This window comes from Oncorhynchus mykiss, chromosome 16, assembly GCF_057628025.1.
Source record: "Oncorhynchus mykiss isolate SJ-2025 chromosome 16, ASM5762802v1, whole genome shotgun sequence".
NCBI classification, from domain to species: domain Eukaryota; kingdom Metazoa; phylum Chordata; class Actinopteri; order Salmoniformes; family Salmonidae; genus Oncorhynchus; species Oncorhynchus mykiss.
This window is the reverse complement of record NC_143037.1, coordinates 42,587,368-42,600,910: the sequence shown is the minus strand read 5'-3', so window position 1 is coordinate 42,600,910 and position 13,543 is coordinate 42,587,368. Positions and strand designations below refer to the sequence as shown.

Below are 13,543 nucleotides of genomic sequence, written 5' to 3'. Positions count from 1 at the left end.
AACAACATGAATTGGTGCATGAGGCTGAAATAATGCTGCGCAACGTAAGTTTCGTTATTAACCACTGTTCCCTCCTTCCCCTCAGACTGACCATCAGATGCAGGCCATCAGTCCAGTAAAAAAAAAAAGTTCTCACTTAGCTGTGCCTAACTATTAACAGTGTGATCATATATTTTAAAAAAATATATAATATCAAAACAGTCTGAGAAGAACAACGTTGGCAGGGAAACTCAAGCATAGCCAATGCTATGCTGTGATAACGTACAAACCTCTTTGCTACAGAACTTTTTTTATTTAGTTAATGTTGCATAGGCCTATGTTTTTGAAATTATGTTAAAAAATAAATAAATCTGAGCAGTAGATCTCGGCTTGTATTTTGACTCAGTGATATGGACTCAAAGTTGTGATTAGTCCAGTTAGTCAAAGTTTGAGTTGCCTACTAAATAAAAGAAGGCTCCCGGGTGGCGCAGCACTGCATCTCAGTGCTAGAGGAGTCACGACAGACCCTGTTTCGAATCCAGGCTGTATCACCACCGGCCGTGATTGGGAGTCCATAGGGCAGCGCACAGTTGGCCCAGCGTAAATAAGAATGTGTTCTAAACTGACTTGCCTAGTTAAATAAAAGGTTAAATGAAACAAATACAGATATTTTAGCAACCTATAGCCTATTTGAGTCAGGGAATAATTGATTTAAGTTTCAATAAAACGGCCCATATCTTTTGTTGTCCCGACGCAAAATGTTTTTGCTACCGTGTGCCCTACTGAAACAGGACCATGGCCAGAATGACTCTTACAAACAGCCAGCCAGACATGACACTTACGTTGATATGGAAAGCGGACTGCGAGTCGAAGTCACTGCCCTGTCTGGTGAGTCTGTACTGCTGGTAAACGTCGTCACCCACATCCTGGAGGATCTGACACAGGTCCTGCCCCCCGGGCACCGCCACCGCACGCTCCTCTGGACGCTCCGCTACAGGGGAGACTTCACACAGTAAGCTAGACTTCACACAGTAAGCTAGACTTCACACAGTAAGCTAGACTTCACACAGTAAGCTAGACTTCACACAGGTGTAGCTACAAGGCAACATTGACGTTAAGATCATGTGGCTCCATGACTCAAGAGAAGACAGGATGAGAGGACTCACGGGAAAGACTAATCGGGATAGAGTGTTTGTGTGAGGGTCTTACCCTCTTCAGGGGCGTGGTAGGCGGCCAGGGCATTTAGCATGTCATAGATGACCTCTTTGATGGTGTCAGGGATGGGGGGCAGCGGAGACATTTTGAGGGGGGTGGTCTTCACTAGCTGCACCGCGTTGGGCCCCTTGATACGCAGATTCTCAAACTCATCATCTGAGGCTGAGCAGAGGAAGGGAGAGAAACACTTCGAGCAACCATGTACACGTTTAATCACACAGTCACATTGTTACGTTACACTGTAAAATAGGGAACTAGCCGAGAGCTATAGGTGCAAGAGGATAGTTGAATGGCCACAGGTCTGTCCGAGATGTATACAAAAGTGGTTTAATAAAGATTTGGTCACCACACTACGCTGCTTTGCATGGTTCTTCCAGCTAGATAGGCCTGTGGCCATTTAACTATCCACATTTTTCCCATGAGAGTATTTTAACGTACCCGTACCAGCTCCGCGAGGTGCGGGCAGGGCGATGCGGACGCAGCTGTTGGCTGTGTCAGCGAAGCAGTCCGGGTTCCGGCAGGCGGCAGGGCCCAGAACACGCAGAATGTAGTTGATCTCTCTGGAGCCCAGGGAGCCTGATACCACACCTGACGTGGTGCTGCCCGCCCCGCTGGTCACTGCTGACCGTACCACCTAGAGAGGGTAGACAGGGGGCACTGTCACTCAGTGCAAAACCCTAATGACTATATTGTACTACATTTTAACACTGACTGAGAGTGTCTCAACAGTCTAAAATGGGTTCCTATTTCCACTGATCAGGAAATAGTAAAAATAGCAATGGTGTTGGAGCTTTCTAGGAGAGGACTGTTGATATGCATGCTGGGTAGGTATTAGCGAGGGAGGGGTTTAATATCCAGTACCTTCTCCATGGTGTGTCGTAGCGTGGCGGGGTCCTCTATGATGTGTCTGAACAGCAGGGTGACGAGGGGCGTGAAGCCGTTGAACCCTGACCCCTGCGTCAGCCCCAGGATCATCCTGGTACTCTTCAGCTCAGCAAACATCATGGCGTAATGGTGGGTCCTCGTCAGGCGCAGGCATAGCCTGAAAGAGAAGAAAACACTTTAGTTGTAGAGGGCTTTTCGTCACACTAACAAAATATTCCAGAAGTACATTTTAGTCATGTAGCAGACGCCCTTTTCCAGACAGAGCGACTCAGTCAGTATATCCAACTGATGTTAGGCAGGCAAAAACAAACATAAGAGTCATTGCAAGTAAACCTTCCTACAAGATAGCCACTGTCAGCTAAATGGTCTAGAGCTTTTCATAACACTCAAGACAACTTTTAATAACAAAAATAAGATTCAAGAAGAAAACAAGAACCATATAGAAGTAAAACAGGAACCTTAGTGTGGCGTGGAGGGTGTCTGGGTCCACAGGGACACTGATCATGGAGACACAGGCTCTGATGAGCACTGTGGTCATATCCTCCGTCAGGCCCTGCACCACAATGGCTCCTCCTGTCCCGGTGCGTTCCGATGTGGGGTCCAGGGGGGCTGTGGGAGGGGGGGCGGGGGGAGCAGAGGGACCGGAGGAGGACTCTTTTAGTTGGGGGGTAGCATTGTCCTCTTTTGGAGCACTCATCTCCACGGCTACTGGGGCAGAGTCTGAAAGAATCAGAGAGGGGGATGTTACTACGGTACACAACTATAGAAACGGTATAACTGGTCTAATGACATACATACAAACACGCTACCGTATCAGAAGTTTGGGGCCACTTAGAAATTCTTGTTTTAGAAAGGCAATTTTTTTGTCCATTAAAAAATATCAAATTGATCAGAAACAGTGTAGACAGTGTTATTGTGGTAAATGACTATTGTATTGTAGGAAACAGCTGATTTATGGATATCTACATAGGCCCATTATCAGCAACCATCACTCCTGTGTTCCAATGGCACATTGTGTTAGCTAATCCAAGTTGATCATTTTAAAAGGATAATTGATCATTAGAAAACCCTTTAGCAATTATGTTTGCACAGTTGAAAACTGTTGTTCTGATTAAAGCAATAAAACTGGCCTTCTTTAGACTAGTTGAGTATCTGGAGCATCAGCATTTGTGGGTTCAATTACAGGCTCAAAATTGCCAGAAACAAATAACTTTCTTCTGAAACTCGTCAGTCTATTCTTGTCTTGAGAAATTAAGGCTATTCCATGCGTGAAATTGCTAAGAAACTGAAGATCAATTACAACAATATGTACTACTCCCTTCAAAGAACAGCACAAACTGTCTCTAACCAGAATAGAAAGAGTGGGAGGCCCAGGTGCACAAACTGAGCAAGAGGACAAGTACATCAGTGTCTAGTTTGAGAAACAGACTTCTCACAAGTCCTCAACTGGCAGCTTCATTAAATAGTACCCGCGAAACACCAGTCTCAACGTCAACAGTGAAGAGGCGACTCCGGGATGCTGGCCTTCTAGGCAGAGTTGTAAAAAAAAGTCATATCTCAGACTGGCCAATAAACAGTGAGAGTGCAGTTTGCTCCAGCAATGGCTAACAAAAGGTCAAGAACACCTGCACACATCACCTTTAGCTGAAAATGTGCTTTAATCTACCATATCTACTTATAAAACACTGGGGTTGTGCATATCACTAAAACAGTGTCTCCCATCTAGAAGGCCATTACATGAGTGTCTGTGTGTCTCCTCTGCCTTGCCCCAGTCTCCCTTCTCCCTCTCATAAACCAGTTTGAGGCTATACTGGAACGATAGCTCCTCCCATCTAGTAGTAGTCGGTCTAGTCATCACCTGGGTCTGTCTGGGTCTCCTCTGCCTTGCCCCGGTCTCCCTCCTCTCTCTCAGAGTCCGTCATGCTGCCCGTCTTGGCCGGCTTAGGAACGCGAGGCACTCTCTGGACCGTGAGCATCACCGGACGACGGTTACCCGTCTCCTCATTCACCTGGAATAGAAACATTAGAAGAAATCTGAGAAAGGAAATGGTTTACCAGACCCAAATTAAACCCATTACTGAACTGAAAAGCACTTTCAATGAATACTCTCCTTTGAGCATGCTTTTAAAGACCAGGATTTAAAAAAAAGTATTCACAAAGTCTGATGAATAAAATAAATATGTTTCACTGTTTGTCGACTCAGTTCTTTTGTTTGAGTTGCACGTATAAGAGAGGCTATGAGGAAGAGTTCCTACCTGGACCATGGTGTTGAACTGTACGGTGTATCGCCTGCGTCCCGCGGTGAATCGGACGCTGCTTTCTCCAGCCCTCCAGGCTGAGTCTATAGTGCTGTTGTTAGAGGCAGAGTAGCTGCACCAGCGGCCAGACCGGTCATCAAACCAACGCCAGTTATTACCATTGGGCTGCAGGTACTGGAGAGAGGGGAGGAAGAGAGAGGGAAGAAAGGAAGGAGAGAAAATTATTTTATTGTCCATGGGAAACAAGGAAATGTATATTTTCAGTGAGAGAAGGGTCAGGAAAAGACCAGCTATGGCAACACAATGGTAATCATATGCATATTCTATAGTCAGTTCATCTTTATGCGAGACTCGGAGGACATCATTCTTACCTTGTTCATCTGCGCTCTGCGTTTGGATGAGACGGCCATTTTCTCATAGAAGTCAATGATCAGCAACACTGGAGTGATCCACCTATAGAGAGTCACAGACAACATTCAGCCGTATTGAACATCGCAATTTGTCTGGGAGGAGCCAGGCTTATACATTTACTTCACCTGAAGTAATTCTCTCTAGTAAGGCATTGGAAAAAAGGAAAGAGATCGTTTATGCTGTTATTTCTAGCAGGACACTATGACACTATTTTTGAAGGGCAATCCTGCAGGTGTGCCAGCTAGCTAATCTCGAGCGGTCCTCTCGTCAGTTTTCTGAGACAGATCCAGAGGAGGGGGTGGTACTGACTTGGGTGTCTGGATGTCCTTCTGCTCCTTGGCAGCCTGAAGACAGGGCTGCACCACCTCCAGCAGCTTGATGAGCACATTGAGGATCCCACTGTTCTCCACCACCCTGGCACACGACAGCTTCAACTCCTTAAGGAAAACAGGACAGCGTGGATCAGCATACAGGGCCAGTGAGTGAGTGTGAGTGAAAGGAATTGCTGTGCTTCTCTTTCTCTGCCATTACCTCAAACAAATATTTTGAGCAGTAGGATGTTTTTCTGTGTGTCTGTCTGTGTTTCCGTACCTCAAAGAGCAGTGTGAGCAGCAGGATGCGTGTTGCCAGGTTGGAGGCTTGGGGCAGGGTGGCCATCTGTCTGGTCCACTCGGACACCGTTTTGGTGTCGCTGGTGGTCAGGGGTACTGCTGCCTTGATCAGCACGTCTGCTGCCTCCCACACCTACACATCAGAAACATGACATAGAGAGGCTGGTATACTGATACTAAATGCATAATAACAAAGAAGTCTCTAAACACATTTGACTGCATCTATCCGGTGTATGTGAAATATATATATATATATATTTGAAGGGCAATCCTATATATATATATATATATATTTTTTTTAACTCGGGCATATCACACCTAGCTACACACACACCATGTTACTCACCTGGTTGACGACCTGTCGTAGGATGAGGTCTCTGTACTCGGGGCCGCTCCTCTTGATGGCGGTCATGAGCAAGTCACAGAGGCGATAGACGGTGTCTGGCAGCTCGTCCAGCAGGTGGAAGCAGCCGGGGAGCATGGAGTCAGTGAAGGCGTGGAGCTCCGTAATGTCCAGGGGCTCGGCCTCCAGGAACCTCTCCAGGCAGCGAGCCTCCTCCTCCTCCGTACGCTCCCTGGCTCTCCTGTCATCCTCCTCACGACGACGCGCTGCCTCCTGAGAGAGAGAATGATGGAGGTGGGGAACATGAGCGGATGTGGTGGTGAAGTGGCGGTCCAGAAACAACCCCTTGGCACAGAACAAATCTGAGAGCACTGTATAGACAGAAGCAATGTGGCTATTATTCTAATGAGCCCATCAACTGAAAAGACGACGGTTCAAACATAGAAATAGAACTCTAGATCTGTGGCTACAACAGTTTTGCCTACATCTATCCAATACTTCCAGATGTACACATACCTAGGGTGTAGACTATACAGCTTGTTTCTGGGCTGGGCCCTGGTTATTCATTTATGAGCCTTCGTCTATTCACGTTTTAATTAATTCACCAATGTGTTCCCTCCGTATGCCGGTGTGCATGTCTAAGTGTGCGTGTGTGGCGGCAAACCTCGGGCGAATCAGAGCGCTGCTCCATGCTGACCTCTTGTCCCAGAGACATGGCGATGGCTCTCATCATCTGGTCTTCTTCTGACATGGTCATGTCCTACAGACAGAGGGACATACAAGTACACTTAATATACACTATGGGAGGGGGGGACTGTAATCTGTAATCGCTCTCTGTGTGTGTGTGTGTGCGCGGTCGCACCCTGACGGCTCCGCTGAGTAGAGGAGGAGGGTGTGTGAGCAGGTACTCTGTGGCCTGCTCCATGGTGCTGGTGTTCACCAGGGCCTCCATGGCATGCTCTCTGGAGAAACCCATGTCCATCAGCTAGATAGAGGAGAGAACAAGGGTTACATAAGGTTAGAGGAGAGAGAAAGAGGGGCGAGGCCGGAGTCACAGGACAGGGTTAGAGCAGAGTTCCTTCTAGGACGTTTCTCCTAGCCACTGTGCTTCTGCCTCTGCATTGCTTGTTCTTGGGGTTTTTAGGTAGGGATTCTGTAGAGCACTTTGTGGCAACTGCTGGTGTAAAAATGTTATAAAATACATTTGATTGATAGATGGAGGGTGGAAGGGAGGAGAGAGCCACAGAGAGATCAGTGACCGGGGAGAATGAAAAAGAGAGCACAGAACAGAGAGCGAGCCAGAGAGCACATAAAATAGATTGGGACAGAGAGAGAAAAGGAGCAGACAGTGGCAGTGTGATCAGAAATCCTCACATACTTTATTTCATTGTTCATCCTTCCAGAATGACCTATCCATCCTTCCTAACCTCTACATAGCATGATTTCCTACCCTCTACCCAGTTCTCATGCCTCAATGTTTTGAAATTCAACCCATTTGATTTAAAGCAGGGCTCTTCTCACATATATCCTCCAAAACATGCCTCTGTCCACACACTCTCTCTCCCTCCCAAATGGCGCAGCGGTCTAAGACACTGCATCTCGGTGCATAAGGCGTCACTAGTCCCTGGCCATGATTGGGAGTCCCATAGGGCGGCGCACAGCGTCATCCAGGTTCAGATGTCATTGTAAATAAGAATTTGTTCTCAAGACTTGCCTAGTTAAGTAAAATAAACGTTAAATCCCTCCTTAACCGTGACCCCGTGATAATTACAAGCACAAGAGAGCAGTATAAATTCGATAAAATGTGCCCACGCGCCAGTTAGCATCGAAAATAATGTGTAAGTTCAGCACAGTGTAGGAGAAAGCATGCACAGCTCAGGTCAAGTATAAATGGACTTTCAGATTCACACTGGCTGTGGAGCCAGCTAGCTGTATACCTGCTGTAGCTGCTGCTGGTTGACGTTTGGCTGCCTCTCCCTGCCTCCTCCCTGCCCCTGTCATAACAAGACAAAGTGGAGCAGGCCACGCCAGGGTGAGGGTTCAAGGGGACAATAGGTTGACAACAAAACAGTCCAATTTCATCTTATTACAACATGACCACCTTATTAGTTAACAAGACAGTGAATGTGCAACAGAGGCTATCAAATTGAAGCGTATCTTGCAATGCAAGCAATCATATCTACCAAAGCTGTCAAATGTCTAATGCCAATCTGTCTATGAGAAAAGCAATCCACCAAAAATACATTTCTATGAAGAAACAGTCCCAAAGTTAATGAAATCCCAAAACGCAAACTGATCAACACCCACACACTCCCCAACTCCCCTTGGCACCCCAACTTCCCTCCTGTCCCCTTACCTGCTGTAGCGGAACCTGGTTAACCTGTGGTTCTCTCCTGGGAGTAGAGTTACTAGAGTCCTCTGCTGCTTCACCTGGTGCAGGTGGTGCTGAACTGCCTCCGGTAGCCGGTCCTGACCCGGAACCTGCTGGCACCTCTGCTGCAGTCACTGCTGCTCCAGGGGTTCCTACAGCTCCAACTCCACCTATGTTAAATTCATGCATTTGAAATGAGTGTCCTTGGACAGTTCTTGTATGTTAATTTAATCCTTAATGTGGATAAACATTGTAAATTGTGTCAAATAATTCAGCTTTCGCTGCTATTAATATCATTAAAACACAAAAAATAAGTGATAAGTAGGCATTGGTCTGAAACCAAAAAATAAATGAAATTCCAATGAGCACCACAACTAATTCACCCATACTCTACCAAGGTTTTCCAGCACACATTCATGCTCTACAGTAGCTATTATATCCACGGGGCAGGTGGGTTTAGGGTCATGAAACAATGTGTGGATGAAGGGTGAGTGGGTGGCAGGCAGGTTGAACAAATAACATTTGTTTGTTTTTCTTTTCTTTTTTTTATAAATCATAAATGTATCATTCTTACGCAATTTATATTTCTAGGAAACATTTGAGGGTTGTTTTTCATTATTTTTAAGGCATCAGCGTTTGTGCATATATTATGATGACATTCTGACGTTTTTGTTTGTTTTGTTTTTTTGGCAGTTAGGGCACACTTTTTTCTTGAAGCCAGCCGAAGTTTTGGAGCTGAAGTTGAAGACCCTTTGCCCGTGATTGGTCAACTGTAGGGATTCTTCAATAAAGTCTTTGTAGTCATTCAACGAGAACTAATTTTCATGAACATTTTTCCAATGAGAAATACAGCACCAAGTATCTTAGATAAAAAGTGAGCGACTAAGATCTCCGCGGGGAAAAAAACAAAATGAATGACAGATTTCTTGAGTCATCTTAGATCAATTCTGACTCTTTTGAGGAAGTGTATATTGGCTCCGGTGTCTCAAAATGGACTAAGTTTATTTATTTTTCAAGCGGGTGATCTTTTATGGGAGTATGCTAGATCACTTGATTGGTTTGCCTAGCCGCCAGCCGAACTGAAGCATGCTGACGCCTTTAGGCATTAGTGCGTAAGCCTAAACTTTAGGGCGTGAATTTAGGACTGTAGTCGAGATACATTTTAAAACATTTAATCATGAGTCATTTCCAAAATGATTTGGCTGCGCTACCCAGGGAGCTGATTTATCTAGAGGATGATTTAAACCACGCTAGAGAATGTTTTACTGATTTGCTCACTGAGGTAATGGACCATCATGCCCCAGTAACTTAAGAGCACAGTTGGGGTTTTAACAAAAATGATTTTATTAATTATAAAAATGATTGTAAAAAGGTATGGAATACAGTTAAGAGCTTACTTGGCACATCTATTTCATCATGCCCATCTAGTGTGGAGGTTGACAGGAAAACAATAACAAAACCAGATGATATTGCCAATCATTTTGCAGATTTTTTTTACTAAGAAAATCTATTTACTGAGCGATAATGTAAACACCCAATCTTCCAAACAAGCTATTGTCCAATGGATTGATGATCATATTATGAGCAAAAGAACCTGCTCTTTTATTCTACAAATGGTGTCAGTAGAGGAGGTGTTGAACCTATTGAAGTCATTACCTGATGGTAAATCTACAGGTAATGTGATCTTATGGAATATTTTGTACTTCGCTATGCTGCTCCCCAGATCACAGCGCCACTAAGACATATTTAATTGGTCACTGGAAAAAGGGACATTTGCAAATGTTTGGAAGCATGCTAAAATGTGCCCAATCCCGAAAGACAGCAAAGAACCCACCCATTACTCCTGCCAATAGTCAACCAATTAATCTACTCCCTTCACTCATTAAGATTATTGCTTGGCTAGAACTGCCCCGGTCAACTGTAAGTGCTGTTATTGTGAAGTGGAAACACCTAGGCGCAACAACGGCTCAGCCACGAAATGGAGGGCACACAAGCTCACAGAACTGCACCGCCTAGTGCTAAAGCGCATAAAAATAGTCTGTCCTCGGTTGCAATTACAGAGTTCCAAACTGACTCTGGAAGCAAAGTCAGCATAATAACCTGAGCAGCCATGGAAGTGCATAATAACACCATGCGCAATGCCAAGCGTAAAGCTCGCAGTCATTGGACTCAGGAAACGCGTTGTCTGGAGTGATGAATCACGCTTCACCATCTGGCAGTCCAACGGACGTATCTGGTGTGGCGGATGCCAGGAAAACACTACCTGTCCCAATGTATAGCGCCAAATGTAAAGTTTGGTGGGTGAGGAATAATGGTCTGGGGCTGTTTTTCCATGGTTTGGGCTAGGGCCCTTATTTCCGGTGAAGGGAAATCTTAATGCTACAGCATACAATGACATTCTAGACGATGCAGTGCTTCCAACTTTGAGGCAACAGTTTGAGGAAGGCCCTTTTCTGTTTCAGCATGACAATGGCCCTCGTGCACAAGGCGAGGTCCATACAGAAAGGGTTTGTTGAGATCGGTGTGGAAGAACTTGCCTGGCCTGCACAGAGGTCTGACCTCAACCCCATATACGCCTTTGAGATTAAAGTGTGTTGAGTACCTCCAGTCAAGTTGATTTGCAATTCAAATCTTCTGTCGCTGAAACATTTGAGCATCAACCAATCCCTAATAATGTTGCCTTAGTAAAACGTAAGCTCACCTCCAGCTCCAGAGCTGGGGCCTACAGGCACCGTGGTGGCCCCTGGGCCCCCCTCCTCCTCTGGCCGGGCCGTGCCCTCCCTCTCCTTGGCCAGCCGCTCCTGGATGACTGGTTCACCACGAAGGATGTGACAGAGTATGGCCAACATGGACTCAGCCATGCGGCCCCCGTACACTTTGAGGGGTTTCCTGTTCCACAGGCTTCGGATGCAGTTAAACGCCGCCTGAAAACAGTGAGTGGGTTAGTATTACATAGACTATGTCAAAATACACACTTCTTTGGTTACAACATGATTCCATGTGTGTTATGTCATAGTTTTGATGTCTTCACAATGTAGAAAATTATAAAAAATAAAGACAAACCCTTGAATGAGTAGGTGTGTGTGTGTGTAATATATATATATATATAAAACCTTGTTTTTTTTTAAAAAGAAAAGCACTTTTTTTGTCCATTAAAATATAACATTTCATCAGAAATACACCGATTTTTAATGGAATATCTACATAGACGTACAGAGGCCCATTATCAGCAACAATCACTCCTGTGTTCCAATGGCACACGGTATTAGTTAATCCAACTTTAAAAACTGTTGTGTTGGTTAAAGAAGCAAGACAACTGGCCTTCTTTAGTCTAGTTGAGTATCTGGAACATCAGCATTTGTGGGTTGATTACAGGTGCAAAATGGCCAGAAACAAAGAACTTTCTTCTGAAACTCTTCAGTCTATTCCATGCGAGAAATTGCCAAGAAACTGAAGATCTCGTACAACGGTGTGTACTACTCCCTTCACAGAACAGCGCAAACTGGCCCTAACCAGAATAGAAAGAGGAGTGGGAGGCCACGGTGCACAACTGAGCAAGAGGGCAAGTACATTAGTGTTTAGTTTGAGAAACAGACCTAAACAAGTCCTCAACTGGCAGCTTCATTAAATAGCACCCGCAAAACAACAGTCTCAACGTCAACAGTGAAGAGGCGACTCAGGGATGCTGGCCTTTATGTGTATGTATTTATTTGCTTGAACCTTTATTTAACTATGCAAGTCACTTAAGAACACATTTTAATATACAATGACGGCCCATACTAAATGACCTTGAGCGCAAACTCAAACATCGCAGATGCCAATCAAGCAACCAAGAAACCACGTAACACACACACACCTTCTGAGTGACGATGAGGAACCGCAGGGCGCTGAATTGGGGGGTGGTAGGGGTAACCCCAGGGACCTTGACGGGCAGGCTGTGGGGTGAGTCCAGCACGGTACTGGGATTCACCATCTTCTCCACCAGCATCAGCCAGGCATCCAGAAACTCCCCTGTCCCGTCAGGAAGCTCAGTGTGCTCCAAGCCCTCAGAGACAGGCACCTTACCACCCATAGTAAGAGCCCAGTTAAATGTCCTGGGGAGAGAGAGGGGAAGGAGAAATGTGTCAGTGCTGCTGGGCAGAGAAACACATCATTATTGCCCATAGTTGTCCTGGTCAACTCACATGATCAGGTAAAACAAGGCCATACTCATAATGATTGTATTGACAATGCTGACAAAAGTAGTGCCAAAAGTCAATACGTATGTACAGTCCGGTAGTCAGCAACAGTAGTAGGGTTAGTTGTAGCTACAGGGCGTCGACAAATTCCATGCAAAGAAGTACCAACAACGCAAGTCTGTCAGATATTAACAGAGCTAAGCAAGGGTGCTCCACTCACTCGAAGAGCGCGTCATGTCCTCCGGAGCAGAAGAACTTCTGCAGCATGAGGTGGTAGGGGTACTTCCTCTCATCGAACAGCATGGGGGACGTGAAGCCCACCGAGCAGATGAAGAACGTCAGCCTGGAGAGACAAGTGATAATGTTAAAATTGACACTGGGAGCATTAAATCAGCCAATCGATAGATGGAGTTGGAATCGTTCTGACAATCGTAAAGCCTTGTAACCAAACTAACCTCTTGCCCCTCCTACATGTTACTTTTTTAAAAAACCTTTATTTAATTGGTCAAGTCAGTTTAGAACACATTGTTATTTACAATGACGGCCTACCCCGGCCAAACCCCAACAACGCTGGGACAATTGTGCACCGCGCTATGGGACTCCCAAGCACGACCGGTTGTGATACAGCCCGGAATCGAACTAGGAGTCTGTAGTGACACCTCTAGCACTGAGATGCAGTGTCTTAGACTGCTGCGCCACTCGGGAGCCTTGAGTGATGATCTATGTACACAAGCAAACAGCCCTCTGGGCTTATCAGAAACAAGACAAAAGTATTACCAAATCTTATCCACCCTCTGAGAACTATAGAAGAGGTTAGCTTGTATGGGCTGATGGGATGATTTTCTTTAAGATTGGGTGTGACAGGGTAGATACTGACTGACTAGCGTACCTGAAGCGAGGGGTGGGGGTGTAGGGCGGGGGCTGCCAGCTGAGGCCCTTGGTAAGCAGCTTGGTGAGGGAGGAGGCGGTGGCCCTGGCGGCAGGGGTGGGGGCAGTGCCCGTGCTGGTGGCGTGGTGAGAGCGGCGCTGGCGGACTGGAGAGCCCACACACAGCTTCACCAGTAGACCAAAGAGTTCAGCCAGAGCCCGGCCCAGGCGAGACGATGCTGGAGGTGAGAGGGGAGAGTTACACACCTGTAGGAAAAAGACAGCTAGCGCTCCCAAATAAAGAATCGGTAGACATAGCGGAGGTGTTCCGACCTTCATCAGAGAGTTAGACACTTCTCACTAACGCAGAGATTCTGACCGTACATCTCTCCATTTGGTGGGGATGCCATTCTACACTTCAATTA

General features: G+C 45.9%; 1 protein-coding gene across 50 annotated transcripts in view; it reads right to left on the bottom strand.

Annotated features, from left to right (window-relative positions):
- The window catches only part of LOC110491946 (HECT, UBA and WWE domain containing E3 ubiquitin protein ligase 1), a 79,427-nt gene that overhangs the window by 30,583 nt on the left and 35,301 nt on the right, over positions 1-13,543 (bottom strand). For 23 of the 50 annotated variants that reach the window (XM_090202703.1, XM_090202714.1, XM_090202709.1 and 20 more), the window contains exons 30-48: positions 13,141-13,357; positions 12,472-12,594; positions 11,930-12,167; positions 10,775-10,997; positions 8,059-8,243; positions 7,640-7,696; positions 6,565-6,687; positions 6,367-6,462; positions 5,706-5,975; positions 5,340-5,492; positions 5,058-5,185; positions 4,709-4,790; positions 4,335-4,511; positions 3,938-4,088; positions 2,538-2,799; positions 2,056-2,236; positions 1,633-1,828; positions 1,189-1,356; positions 822-970 (exon numbers count right to left, since the gene is read on the bottom strand). In XM_090202703.1, the coding sequence (XP_090058829.1) occupies positions 822-970; positions 1,189-1,356; positions 1,633-1,828; positions 2,056-2,236; positions 2,538-2,799; positions 3,938-4,088; positions 4,335-4,511; positions 4,709-4,790; positions 5,058-5,185; positions 5,340-5,492; positions 5,706-5,975; positions 6,367-6,462; positions 6,565-6,687; positions 7,640-7,696; positions 8,059-8,243; positions 10,775-10,997; positions 11,930-12,167; positions 12,472-12,594; positions 13,141-13,357 (3,179 nt within the window). Of the gene's footprint in view, positions 1-821; positions 983-1,188; positions 1,357-1,632; positions 1,829-2,055; positions 2,237-2,537; positions 2,800-3,937; positions 4,089-4,334; positions 4,512-4,708; positions 4,791-5,057; positions 5,186-5,339; positions 5,493-5,705; positions 5,976-6,366; positions 6,463-6,564; positions 6,688-7,639; positions 7,697-8,058; positions 8,244-10,774; positions 10,998-11,929; positions 12,168-12,471; positions 12,595-13,140; positions 13,358-13,543 lie in introns of all 50 variants that reach the window. The other 27 variants (XM_090202702.1, XM_090202743.1, XM_090202704.1 and 24 more) reach the window with 2 other exon arrangements.